The 12,708-nt window shown below is 35.3% G+C and overlaps 1 protein-coding gene across 1 annotated transcript in view; it reads right to left on the bottom strand.

The window, feature by feature from the left end:
* Positions 1-3,120: 3,120 nt before the first annotated feature.
* The window catches only part of LOC145686430 (uncharacterized), a 40,038-nt gene continuing 30,450 nt past the window's right edge, over positions 3,121-12,708 (bottom strand). The window contains exon 2 of the mRNA XM_081759727.1: positions 3,121-4,615. Within this exon, the coding sequence (XP_081615853.1) occupies positions 3,151-4,587 (1,437 nt within the window). The 5' untranslated portion in view covers positions 4,588-4,615 and the 3' untranslated portion in view covers positions 3,121-3,150. The remainder of the gene's footprint in view (positions 4,616-12,708) is intronic.

Consider the following 12,708-nt stretch of genomic DNA (forward strand, 5'->3'; position numbering starts at 1 on the left):
GCCAAATTGTGAAATTATAGGTAACAAACTATTACGCAAATTACCATTGTGCAATTTCATTAGTAATTTCTAATGCTTTTTATAATGGTCTGCTGATTCTCATTTAAATTTCATCTGTCCGTAGTTAGGTCTGACTTTTCCATTCAAATATAAAACACATTTAAAAGCGTTCTTTTCTATTTTAAAATTATGGTTTGCATAAAATGTATGTTAATTACATTATTATTGTGCGAATAATTGTTTGGCGCTATCCTATTTTATGGACAAATACTTTCGTACCCATTAAGAAGCTAGGAGGAAATCAGTGCTACCCGAAGACTATGTCCAAAGTGATCGTGTGTAACCATGTAAGTATTCCAAAGCTGTCCCACATCCAAGGCATTGTTTTTATGTTATATGAAGTTTTCCCCCCACTATCCTAATTTATGCGCATATTCATTTTCACTAACGCCCTTGCTCTCTACGAACGCACATCAGCGCATGCCCTCCTGTTACGTTCCACCCTGACATGACTAGATAGTATTCTCGCTTTTTCGTGGATATCTTGCACAAATGGATTAGTGGTTTCTGTATTGTAGTTTTTGTGTCATATCCAGGCACATATTTATATCCCTGACACTTAAGTCCTCCTAAAGTGAGTCTGGATCCATAAATATCTTTCCGGCTCCCGTCCACTAAGAAACAATCACTAAGGTAGTACGATTATCATTTAGTGATGAAAGAAGTGCAAAAATGATCAATTTCACTATGCGGCCATGAAACAGGATAGTACGAAACTATTAAACAAACATGAAGTTGCTGCATCTGTAAAAAAAAAAAAAAGTTTAATTCTTGTTTTGATATGTGTTTTGTAATGCCAATATTTATTATCACATTCACATATTGTTCATACACTCCTGATTGAGTATTCTGGATTACAAAAGAATGTTTGTACCCAGTTATTTTTATTTTTAGTATTTACCAAGCTTAGAACTCGGTTTGAAATCATACTTTTGAAAAAATTTCTATCTATATTACTCATTTCCAACTGGATGCTCTGTGACGTCACAGTCTACTACTCGTATATCAGTAAACCACCCAGAGAGAGAGAGAGAGAGCAAAAGCAAGATGATAACAGCAAATCTAGCGTTGATAGAAAACAGGAAAACAAGACGTAGTCGATGGTTTTGTAAATATACTACTTGTGAATTCATAATACATCGTACACTGCCAACTTTCTTTTATTCATTCTACCTATTTTGTTTCCTCCCCTCCTCTTGGTTTTGTAAATATACTACTTGTGAATTCATAATACATCGTACACTGCCAACTTTCTTTTATTCATTCTACCTATTTTGTTTCCTCCCCTCCTCTTTTTTCTTGTTTCTTTTGGTGCTGAATCCAGTGTAGAAATCATTTTCAGCAACTGAATTCACCGAAACGGAATGTAAAAGGAGTCGAATTTTCCTTTCTCCAAACGGTTGCATCATAAATTTAACTTGTTGATTGTTCCCTGTACCTAGTTTTACCAAGAAAACATAGTGATATATATATACTTTATAGTGATATATATATACTTTAAAGGCTCGAGTAAGAATACTCAAGATGTTAAAAATGTCTGCCAAGTAAGCTATGAGACAAGAGCCACGTATAATCTCTTACATTATGTGTTAACTCAAATTAGAATTAATGAGGAACAATTTTACTTCGTCACGACCATACCTTGAGACAACTAGTAAATTTCAGAATAATAAATGATCTTGATCACTTCCTGTTTCATTACAAAGAGCAGTAAATAACTGGCTGTTAAGAGGACGGGCCCTAATAAAATGACTAATTGTTATTGCCCCAAGACCGGTTTTCATTTTGGAAGGCATGTAGCATGTAACTAGCCTAGTTTAATCTGAATGAATAAGTGGGACCAGGTACTTAACAACTTAAGTTCTTGATGTAGGGATATGTTTTACATATACATCTTTCAGTCTTGGTTGGTACTTTTGTTATTTATCTTTTTGTTTTCTATTCTGGTCAATTGGTTGAAACCTACGTGCTCGCCTCTTTATGAAACTGATACACACACAAAGAAATTTTACGTGTTTTATTTTCTTTCGCAGTTCTTATTCTTTGTTCTCAATGTCTAATAATTGCATGGAGTATTGTTTCTAGTCTTACTTGTTTCTTTTCCTCCTCAAGTTGTTTAAACTCAGTTTCTAAGTTTGCTTTTCCACATTTTTTTTTCGATGTACTTTTATAATTAATCTCCAAGTATTCCTGGTATCTTCGCCGCTCTCCTTGAACATAGTGTGTATTGCTGGTATCTTCGCCTCACTCTATGAACATAGTGTAACATTTTTCTACCAATTTCTGCGTAATATCATTAAACATATATATATATATATATATATATATATATATATATATGTGTGTGTGTGTGTGTGTGTGTTCGCGAGAAATCTTACGTTATTGTAAAAATTCAATTTACGCAGAGACCTTGAATAATTTATTTACGCAAATCTAGGACTGTCTTAAATATCCTAGATGTGGGTAATGTTAGTGATTTGGCCAAAAGAAGGATCCGACCATCATTATCACAGACGTCCAAGGCACGGCTTCCAAGACGCTAAGAATGCATCAGCGGATCTGAGTATTACAGCTTGTACTACCACAATGAACCGAGTTCTTTTTCGGCATAAAATAATCCTCTTCCATAGATATCTTACATGTTCTGTTTTGCCGTAACGTATCTTGTTATCACTCGCAAGACTTCAACTATTCTTATTTATTAAATTAACACTTAGCAAACTGATAGATTTTTAACGCAACTAATAGAGTCACATGTTTACGGCCTATCACCAATTTTAACAGCCAATTCTGTTATGTCTAGAGATCAGGTAAACTGCGTCTTACTAAAATGTCCAAGCAGTATACATCGCATTCAAGAGCTGTATCAGTATCAAACCTAAAACTGACGTCGCGTGACACGAAAATCCAAATATTATTATTAATTTTCTTAAATTAACATTTATTTGTTTGCCTATTTGAGCCATGTTATCATGACACAGATTAAGTTTCAACGAAAAATTTTGGTTTGAAATTCGAATTCTTATTATAAGATTATCTTTGAAAGGAAATATCGATCTGTTCAGTTTTCTAAATTTATTTATATCTAAGTTAAAATTTTATAACTTTATTTTTCTTCTTAGGTTTGGATACAGGTGTGGGAGCATCATCCAAGTCCTCGATTGATTTTCCTATAGTACCTACAGTAACTTCTTGTGCTTCCTTCTCTTTTATTAACTGCGGACAGTCTTTTTTCAAATGTGTCACATCACCACACACTTTACACGCTCCACCATGTGGATACAGACCTCTAGGATTATCCGGGCACTGTTTAGAGATATGTCCCTCTTCACCACATACAAAACACTTGGCAAATCGGAAGGTGTTATCGTTGGACACTTTACACTGAAACGACATATGTTCAGTCGATCCACATTTAAAGCATACTCCGACAGCATCATTCTCCACAGAAACTCCGGGACATTCCGAATACAAATGACCACTTTTCCGGCACTTGAAGCATACTTTCTTTTTCTCCCTCGCCAACGCCTTCTCAGCTTTTCTTCGTTCGAATTTCATCGCATCATTAATTTCATTTTTCGGGAGACCTTTCGCAATCATCTTCTCTCTCAATTCCTTTAAGCGAATCGCATCTTCTTCTTTAACAGGAAAGCCATCAAATTTAACCACCTTAATTTCTCTACCACCCATCGTCATGATAGTAGTGGGTTCATTCCTTGATTTCTTCTTTTTCTGCTTGGGTTCTCTTTTGGAGAATGTGTTATTATCTTGATTTATTGTACTTCCACCAGAATTAATAATCGCCATCTTTCGCTCTCGCCTTTCTTTACGCTTCAAATTTCTCTTCCGATTTTTTTCTATTCGCACAAACATACCTGGTTTATTATTTCGTACATTATAGTCGTCTATGTGAGTATCTTGTTGCGTTTTTCTATTTATCGTGGGGAATTCATCAGTTTCAAGGTTGTTGCTATTTTCATTGTCAATCCTTTCAGTTATCTCTTTTTTAAACTTCTTCTTTTTATACACAATACCATCATCGGTTTCAGGATTGTTGACATTTCCTTCAGTCATCTCTTTACGTTTCTTTCTTTTCTTCTGGACACCACCACTATAAGAATCAGCTACATCAAAATTACTAGCTTCTGTTATTTCATTTTTGACACGCTTTTTTCGTTTCACTTCAGTGAAATCACCACTACTACCTTGAAGACCATTCTCACTGGCATCACAAATACGCTTTCTATCCTTTCTGTTCTTCATTTTCGACGATTTATCATCTTCCTGTGCCATCTTCTTATCTTGTTTTGATTTCTTCTGCTTTTTAGGTGTTTCAAATTCCACCCATTTGGCTGGCGCATCATCATCATCAATTTTGATTCTTTTCTTGGGCTCATCTTGTGTTTCATTTTCCGATGCATGGCTACCTTCCAAAAGTTGCTGCTTCATAACAGACCATGGTGTTGATTCATGAGGAGCTCTGACACCTGACCATTTTCCTCCTTTTGCTCGAGCGAAACGTACCATTTTCTAAATTCTTCAACTGAAGTACACTCTGAAACGATAATGAAGTATTTCTGAGTATCATGAATAACAACAATATCCACAATACATATATCAGATCTCACTATTAAGACTAGCAAACAATATTTTCTTCATTTGAAGTCAACTACAATATTAGAAAGTATAAAATATAGTGTATTCTTTAAAGATTTTGGACAAAATATTCGCTGAAACATTTACTGGAATTTTCAAGTATGATCAAAATGTTAAAATGACAAAATACGAACTTTTTTCACTTGTAAAGTATATATATAAAGCTCTTAAAACGCGATAATATATATATACAACTAAAATTCATTTTACAAGTCGGTTGAGGAAAACTATACACATACGTTTATATGTTTATTTTCTGATCTTGATATATGTCAAACCATATGTTGGATGTCAAGCATACTCATTCGTAAGGTAAATATATTGTGCGTATTTAGTCTTCGCTGTGCCTTCAAAAATCGCTATGTGTAAAATTCAAAAGTTTAAAGGGAGATAAAAACCAAATACATTGTTTGTTAGGCGGTAAGAAAAAAGATGAGATACGTGCAGCTGTTGGATCGCATCATGGTAACCATTTTAACATAAAATCAGCCAAGCGTTTTTGAAAACACGTAGCGGAAAATCATAGGATCAATTTGATGGCAACATCACATGGCAGATTTTGATTTTTTATGGAATTACCTCTTAAATAAACAATGACACATCATATAGCGGTTTTCGAAGGCGCAGCGACGTAATGCTATAAGAGTACTCGGAATTATGATTTTAAATGATTCAATTCTTAAATTTGGAATGTCTATAGTTTCGGAATAACGGATATTCTATTGCCGGAATTTCGGTGTGTGTAATATCTGAACTAATTTCAGTATGTATTGTAATTGAGAAATGTTTAAGAATTCCGGTTTTTGTCATGTTTCGGAATCCGAAAGTGAGTAAGAAAATCGTGATATTACCGAATTCAAGAATGCTTCGTGATTCTGGAATGTTTGAAAATTTCGGCATTCTAAAATGTTGAAACGTTTCGTAACTGTGTAATGTTGAGGAATTCTGGAATTATGTGAAATGTCCGAATTCTGAAAATCTGACACGCAACTTTGATAACCTGAGGGCCTATTTTCTGCGGTGTTCGGTATAACATCAGAGGGTCAAACAAAACTACTGTTGTTAAGATGCAATCGATTACACTACCACGAAACTGGCCAAGCTGTATTAATCACTATTCACTAACTAAATGAAATTAACTCTTTGACTACCAACGGGATACACATGTCCCATGCGAATAATTCAAACATCGTTCGGAATTTGTTTTTAGATAATATATATATGTGTGTGTGTGTGTGTTCTCCCATCGGGTCAGATGTACCAGGAGACTAGTGATGGGTCGTTACTTGCGGAGTCGTTACAAAGTAACGACTCTTCTTGAGTACTCAAAAGAACGAATACTGAAAACAACTCAAAAGACTCGGATTCACTTCGGAATCTTTTGAATCCAAGGACTCAAAGTATTCATTTGGATTCGGATTTAAAGGTAGACATATGATTCCTGGAATCGATTCGCGTCTGCATTGGAGAGATTGACAAGGTTTAGTAACGAATACTCACACGAAACAGACAAAAAGACAAGCTGGAAGCATATGGCTACTATAGTGCGCATGCGTGAAGAAAAAAAAACACCTTCATTGCTTGATTCTTCTGCTTGTTGAGTGCTCTCTCCTCTTCACCCTTATGCACGCTTCGTAAACAGGACGAAGAAACTAAACTGTTTCCCTCCCCTTTCTCACGGCATGGCAACTTTTAACATCCAGCGGTCAGAATCCACGGCTTTAGCCATACAAGCGAACAAACAAAAAAGTAATAAAAAAAAGTGTGGTGCCGTCTATTCTCTAGTTATATAGAAATTGTTTTTAAATGTATTTACAACTATTTACACTGGTAGTCTTTCTTACATATTTGCATATAAAAACAGAATTTGGGAGACTTTGGAAGATTGCAATCACCTGCGTGCAGTTAGCACCCCCCTTACAAAAATAAATAAATAAAATAAAATAATTCTTATGTCAATCGTGTGATCAGGTATACTCAACAATTTTTAAGGTTTGATTAGATTTACTAACATAAATATAAGCTATATTTAGTAGGGGGGACTAACTACATGCTAGTCCCCCTACACGCCTGAGTTTGAATTTTCGATGCCAATTCAGTAGCATCATTTCAGATTTGGCTTGGGGGGCAAGACCCTTTGATGTAAAATTTCGCGTTTTTCACTGACTTACTTCTATTCTATTGGTAAAATCTATATAAATCTCAAATCCAGGGCGGGCAAATGCCCCTCCCTGCCCCCCCCCTTCCTAAATGACGCCCCTGTGCCAATTCTTCGATCAGGTTTGATCAACAATTTTCAACGTTTGATCAACTTTACTAATAGAGGAATAATGGTTAGAAAATGGGGGGCCAGTCTAACAAGAAATTTTTCTTCACAAGTGATTTTCATTATGAATGTATCCTCGTCGCCATAAGTGCCTTTACATCGCAGTGACGGGTATGTGACCGCGCAGTACTCCAAGGAAGGGATGGTTGTATAAGAATTTGTGATTAATTTTGAAGAGTTTTTATTTTGACTAGGGAATTAACATAGGTGAAGGGAGTAAAGACACAGATTTGAAGCATCAGTTCACTGTTATTGAAGCATCAGTGCACGAAAAGATTCGTATTCTCAGTTTTTCTATTTATTGTTTTATATGTTAAGTTAAACACCACAATATGTATCACTGATATCGCAGATCGTATTATTTTTTAAAATCGTGTTTGTAACCTATTGTCAAAACATTCATCTCCAGACATGATGTAGAGAGAAGAGAAAGAGATACGTCATCTGTAATATATGTATATGTGATTCACTAAGTAACTGTAGAAATTAGTTAAAGGACACATAAGAGAGCGAAAAGGAGGTCTAGAAGTCTGAACTTTTTAGAGACGTCCTAGATAGGTGAAAATATAGTTAAAAATTGCAAAGGGTATCATGTAATTTACCTTTCTTTTCTTATATTCTAGTATACTTTTTCTTTCACATCCAAACATCTCTATTCAGAATTATGAGATAAAGGTGAAGAGAGAAACATTTCCATTTCAAGAATTATATCAGGAAAAAAATCTTTTGACTTAGACTAGACTCGAACGCGCAACCCTTGAATCCATGGCTCAGTGCTCTACCGATTGAGCTAACAACTTCTGTTGGAAAACCCTGATTTCTGCAACTACCGGTTGTAGAATGGTGTATATTAACCAAGTTTGCCGAGATAATTGCTTCATATAGCTATTGCAATAATAATAATAATAATAATAATAATAAAGCAGAAGAAGAAGAAGAAGAAGAAGAAGAACAGAATTTAAAAAGTCGCATATGTTAAAAGTTTGACGTGCAGAGTAAGTCCTAATGTGAGATTTTATTATTTATATATAATAAATGTAAGCGTGGTTTATTCGTGCGTGCTACTCAAACTGCGCAACTCAATACCTAGTCCCATAAGAAGAGGTACAGTAGCCTTGCGTCCTCCAACCGTGAAGAATGTTTCGGTTTGAACCTATGCGTGTCTTAAGAGGAAGGAAGAGATTGAAAGAAAGAAAAGTGGTTTAGATATTATGCAAACGTAGAATATCTCAAAAGGTGAGGTGATAAAGAGTTCAGCGTGTCTTTCAGCTACTACTCTATACAAGACGTGCATCTACGACTTAACGTGGAACCAGAACCACACGACTGCTGACGGGAATCGAAACCCGTATCACCTCTAGTTCTATCACGGGAGACACAGGAACATGTAAAAATAATCGAAAATGAACGATATTAATGTTAAATCCAAAGCTGTCGACGTTCTAAAAATTCCTAAGTGAATGATATGAGTGTCTATTCAATAGTTTTCGGGGTCGCCGAAGTGAATAATGACACTTCCGATACCATAAAAGCCCAAGGCTTTATTCTTCGTTAGCGGCAAGTTTATTCAGTTGCTCCTGCTGGAAATGGATTCGTACTATTTCATTCCGATTCAAATACGTATTCTACTGGGAAAACTAATCTCAAATATATCTTTGAAATATAAACAGTGTGCGAATTAGATAATCTATATTGGGGGGGGGGATAAAATTAGGCCAAAGGACATAGTCTGAAGGTTCAAATTTCAAAATGAGACAATATATGCCTTACCCCCCATATATATATAATGTGTGTGTGTGTGTGTGTGTGTGACATCTGTAATAAATAAGAGATTTATTAATTTAATAAATCTACCGTCAATAACTATGCACATATATATTGTTTGACATACACACACCCCACTAAACCTTTCTGAACGTGTTTTAATGTTGTACTCACTCTTGTCCCCGTAGCTCTCGAAGGTTTATTTAGTTAATAATTCGGCTTGAGCGATAGCCATGATCACAAGCATATGTTAATTTTTCCACTCATATTGAAAGCTTCCACTTTGCATTAATACATACAAGTTGCGAAAAGAAACCTACTTCAGTCTTGTGAAAACCACTAAAATTATCAGTTAAACCAGTCATTTTTAAAGAAAATCTATCAAATAAGAAATTTCTCACATCAAGGTCAAATCGAAGGCCAAATATTTAAAATCTCTCAATTCAAATTTCGAGCTTGTGCTTCTACTTCCCGCTAAAGCTGTGCTCATCACGACTTTTTTTCTCCAAATATCGATTCCGTGATGGGCACGGAAAGTCAACACTTAAAAATTACTTTACTGTTAGGTTGAAGATGAGTTGATTCACTATGGGCTACGTTATTCAAATAAAGTAAAACATTACACTGAAGTTTTTCAGACAACATTAATTGCGTGGACAGCAAACTGTACACCGAAAAGATGAAAAAATGAAGGGTTAACTTGAAAAAAAAAAAAAACGCTCCAGTTGAGATGCTTATACAGACACGGACAATAACACGGAGAACCAGTCGTATTAACAAATGCTGAAACAAATCTTGAATTATTCGCTTATTCACCTAAAAATCACCTTCATTAACATGTCTGCTCACTAGGAGCGTATCCCCCAGCGTGTACGTTAACATATACTTACGAGAGAATACCTATATCTCAGATTTTGAGTACAGTTTCAAAAGTTCATTTCCGTAAACTGTAAAAGCAGTGATTACTATGCTAATTATCACAAATTAAATGCAACTTTTGAGTTTCATACACACAACCTACTAGAGAATGAAGATCATGTGCTAACAAAGAGTACACTGGAAAATGAAATAACATGTTATAACAAAAATTAAAATAAGATGATAATCGATACAAATATAGAGGATGAATATGACATATCCGAACTTCGCCAAGTATGGTAGAAGAAGCTATTTGTTTATTTCTTCTTGGCCAACCGCTAAGAACATTTATAAATCTATATGTGGCTTTGTTATACGCAATTAGTACATTCAAATTCACAAACGATGACGAACTGAAGGGTACGAAGGTACAGTTGCAAGTAACAACCATAGTCATAATAATATAGTTCTACCAAACAACGTTGAAAATAGTGGGTAATTAGGTGGTAAGTAGAAATGACCAAAACTGAACAGTTTACATCGATCATTTCGAAATACAGCTAGAAGATTAAATTTACAAGAAATAACAAAAATCAGTGAAATTTGGAGTTATACTAAGCATAGTTTGAGGGGGAAAGCGAGCATCCCCGGTGGGGATACTTCAGCTGACTTCTTTGGGGGGGGGGAACACAATGTGATTGAGGGGGAAAATCCCCCTCATCCCCCCCGGTAATTCGCACCCTGAATATAAACCTATTCTTTCCGTGCAACACCGGGTATTTCAATTAATAAATAAATAATTTAAGAATCAATGAGTATATTTAATGTAAATAGACATATGCATTTTTGAATGTTGTATATGAATTGCTAATTCATACTTTATCTAGTAGAAAATGGTGCATCCAGGATATATTCTGAAGTAATAGGGAGAACTATTGGAGGTATATTTTATTTATCTACTGTCGAATTTAGTGTGGAATAATTTCACACAATTTATTTCGGAACTATCGAGACGAGACTGAGACCGCTATTTGTCGATTGAAAGGAGACTAATACTGTCAGTAGTCTCGTATTGTCTCGTTTTGATACCAGTCCTACTTCGGGGCTTGTTCTCTAGTAACTGGTTGCGTAGTGCACCTACATAAGACGTCGTACATTTAAATGTTTGAGAACTTACCCCACCTCCAGTTGACGGATCGTTCTATCTAAAACTACCATACCGTTTATGTAATTTTGCGTTTAAGTACAGGTCATATCCTTATGTCAATTATTTTCTTGCAACAGAGAATGAAAAATGTAACAGTTATAATGTTGATCGCGCATAATCCTATATAGATAAAAGGCACTTTATAGAGTGTCGGACTCCGTGGCGTAAATACAGTAGTTACTGGCTTGGTAATTTCATCACTGAACGCGTTTCTGTCCTACTCGTGCAATGACGTCACCTTTGACACACGCCCGGGACAGAACCACAGGAGAAGTAACGCTGTTGTCTGCTTACTCGCTTGCTGCTGTGTATTCTCTTTGGAACCTGATGTGAAATTACTGTTTTGTCCTTACTTTCAGCTGGCTTTGCAATTTCTAATTTAGATGTCTATTATATTAGTGGAATTTTATTCCGTCATGGAAATATATTTTATTTCTTTTTAAATGCAAATAAAAAGAAAAGTCTATTTGGACAAGTTTCCCCACAACTCTAGAGGTATTGTCTGTGGTGCGCTTTTCTTTCCTTTTCCTTAAGGGCCGCGGTGGCTCAGTGGTAGAGCGTTAACCTCTGCTGCTTGGGGTCCCGGGTTCGATCCCAGCCCCCATCAAGTAAACTTTGTGGTCCACAAACACCGTGTGCGTGGGTTTTCTCGGGGTTCTCCCGTTTCCTCCCACTTTCTTCATTCCACCATTTCATTCATTATTCATCATCACTGTCTCCTTTAGCCTAACCGGCATAAACGCGGGACGTAAAACTCAAAGATTTCATTTCATTTCATTCTCAAGTTGACGAACCTTGACTTATCTGCGTACAGTGGTTGGTTAGTGTGCCCTCGATGGCTATTTTTACTTTTTCCATGATCATCCCATACCATACAGTATTTTTTATGTTTTGAAAAAGCTTGATTCTATCAATTCGTTAAACAACAATGTTTCTTTTTTTTCTAATCATGTTTCTTAGTATTATCCTCTTCACTCTAACTAATTTAAATATTTTCAATAATTCAGAATTTAGACTAAAAAATGTTACAATGATCAAGAATTGTATAAGAAGAGGAGCCTTCATTTCTAATCATTGTCATAACCGGAAGGGAAAACTTAAAAAAATTTGAAATAACTTAGTAGGCGTAGAAAATCGACGGAAATAATGAACATCAACTATTAGTTTATTCTTAGAAGTATAGTATATAGTTCTCAACCCAAGTAGAAGATGCACTCTTTGCTTCATGAAAATAATAAACATTTTCCAAAAATAATTACAGAAAAGTAATTTCATGACATTTACTGAGCGAACGTAGGTTACTGGTTAGCGTTGACGCTTTGTAATTGGGAGTCTCCAGGTTCAAATTTCGATACGAGGCATCCTGACTAGTGATTTTGCAGTACCACTGCGCGAATACCGGGATACTTTTAATACATAAGCTTTGGCAAATTTTCTTGAAAACTTTGTTCTTATGTTGTTAATGTTTCGCTGTGAAATGGCATTTTGCTGCATGGAAAATATTTTTAGTAAACAAAATATAGTAGATGAATGGTTAGTATAAGGGACTTCTATTTGTATGACTTAGGTTCATATCCCGACTGTTCTTATTGATTTTTTCTTTTAGCTACGCTCATATGTTGCGCTCCAGAAGTTCAATTTTGAATTAAATGTAGTCGCAGCTAGTTTAAACTGAAATTATTTTCAAAACTTTTTGCTATTATATGTTTTTGTTTTACTTGCGATGTTTCAACTTTGATATTAGATCTTAGACCTTAATGTAACTCATTTTCCTACGTCATATCATGATGAATATTTTCACAATAACGATAGTCGGGCGGTAATATAGAATTCCATT

The sequence above is a fragment of the Thermobia domestica genome, chromosome 5 (assembly GCF_964235325.1).
Source record: "Thermobia domestica chromosome 5, izTheDome1.hap1.1, whole genome shotgun sequence".
NCBI classification, from domain to species: Eukaryota; Metazoa; Arthropoda; class Insecta; order Zygentoma; family Lepismatidae; genus Thermobia; species Thermobia domestica.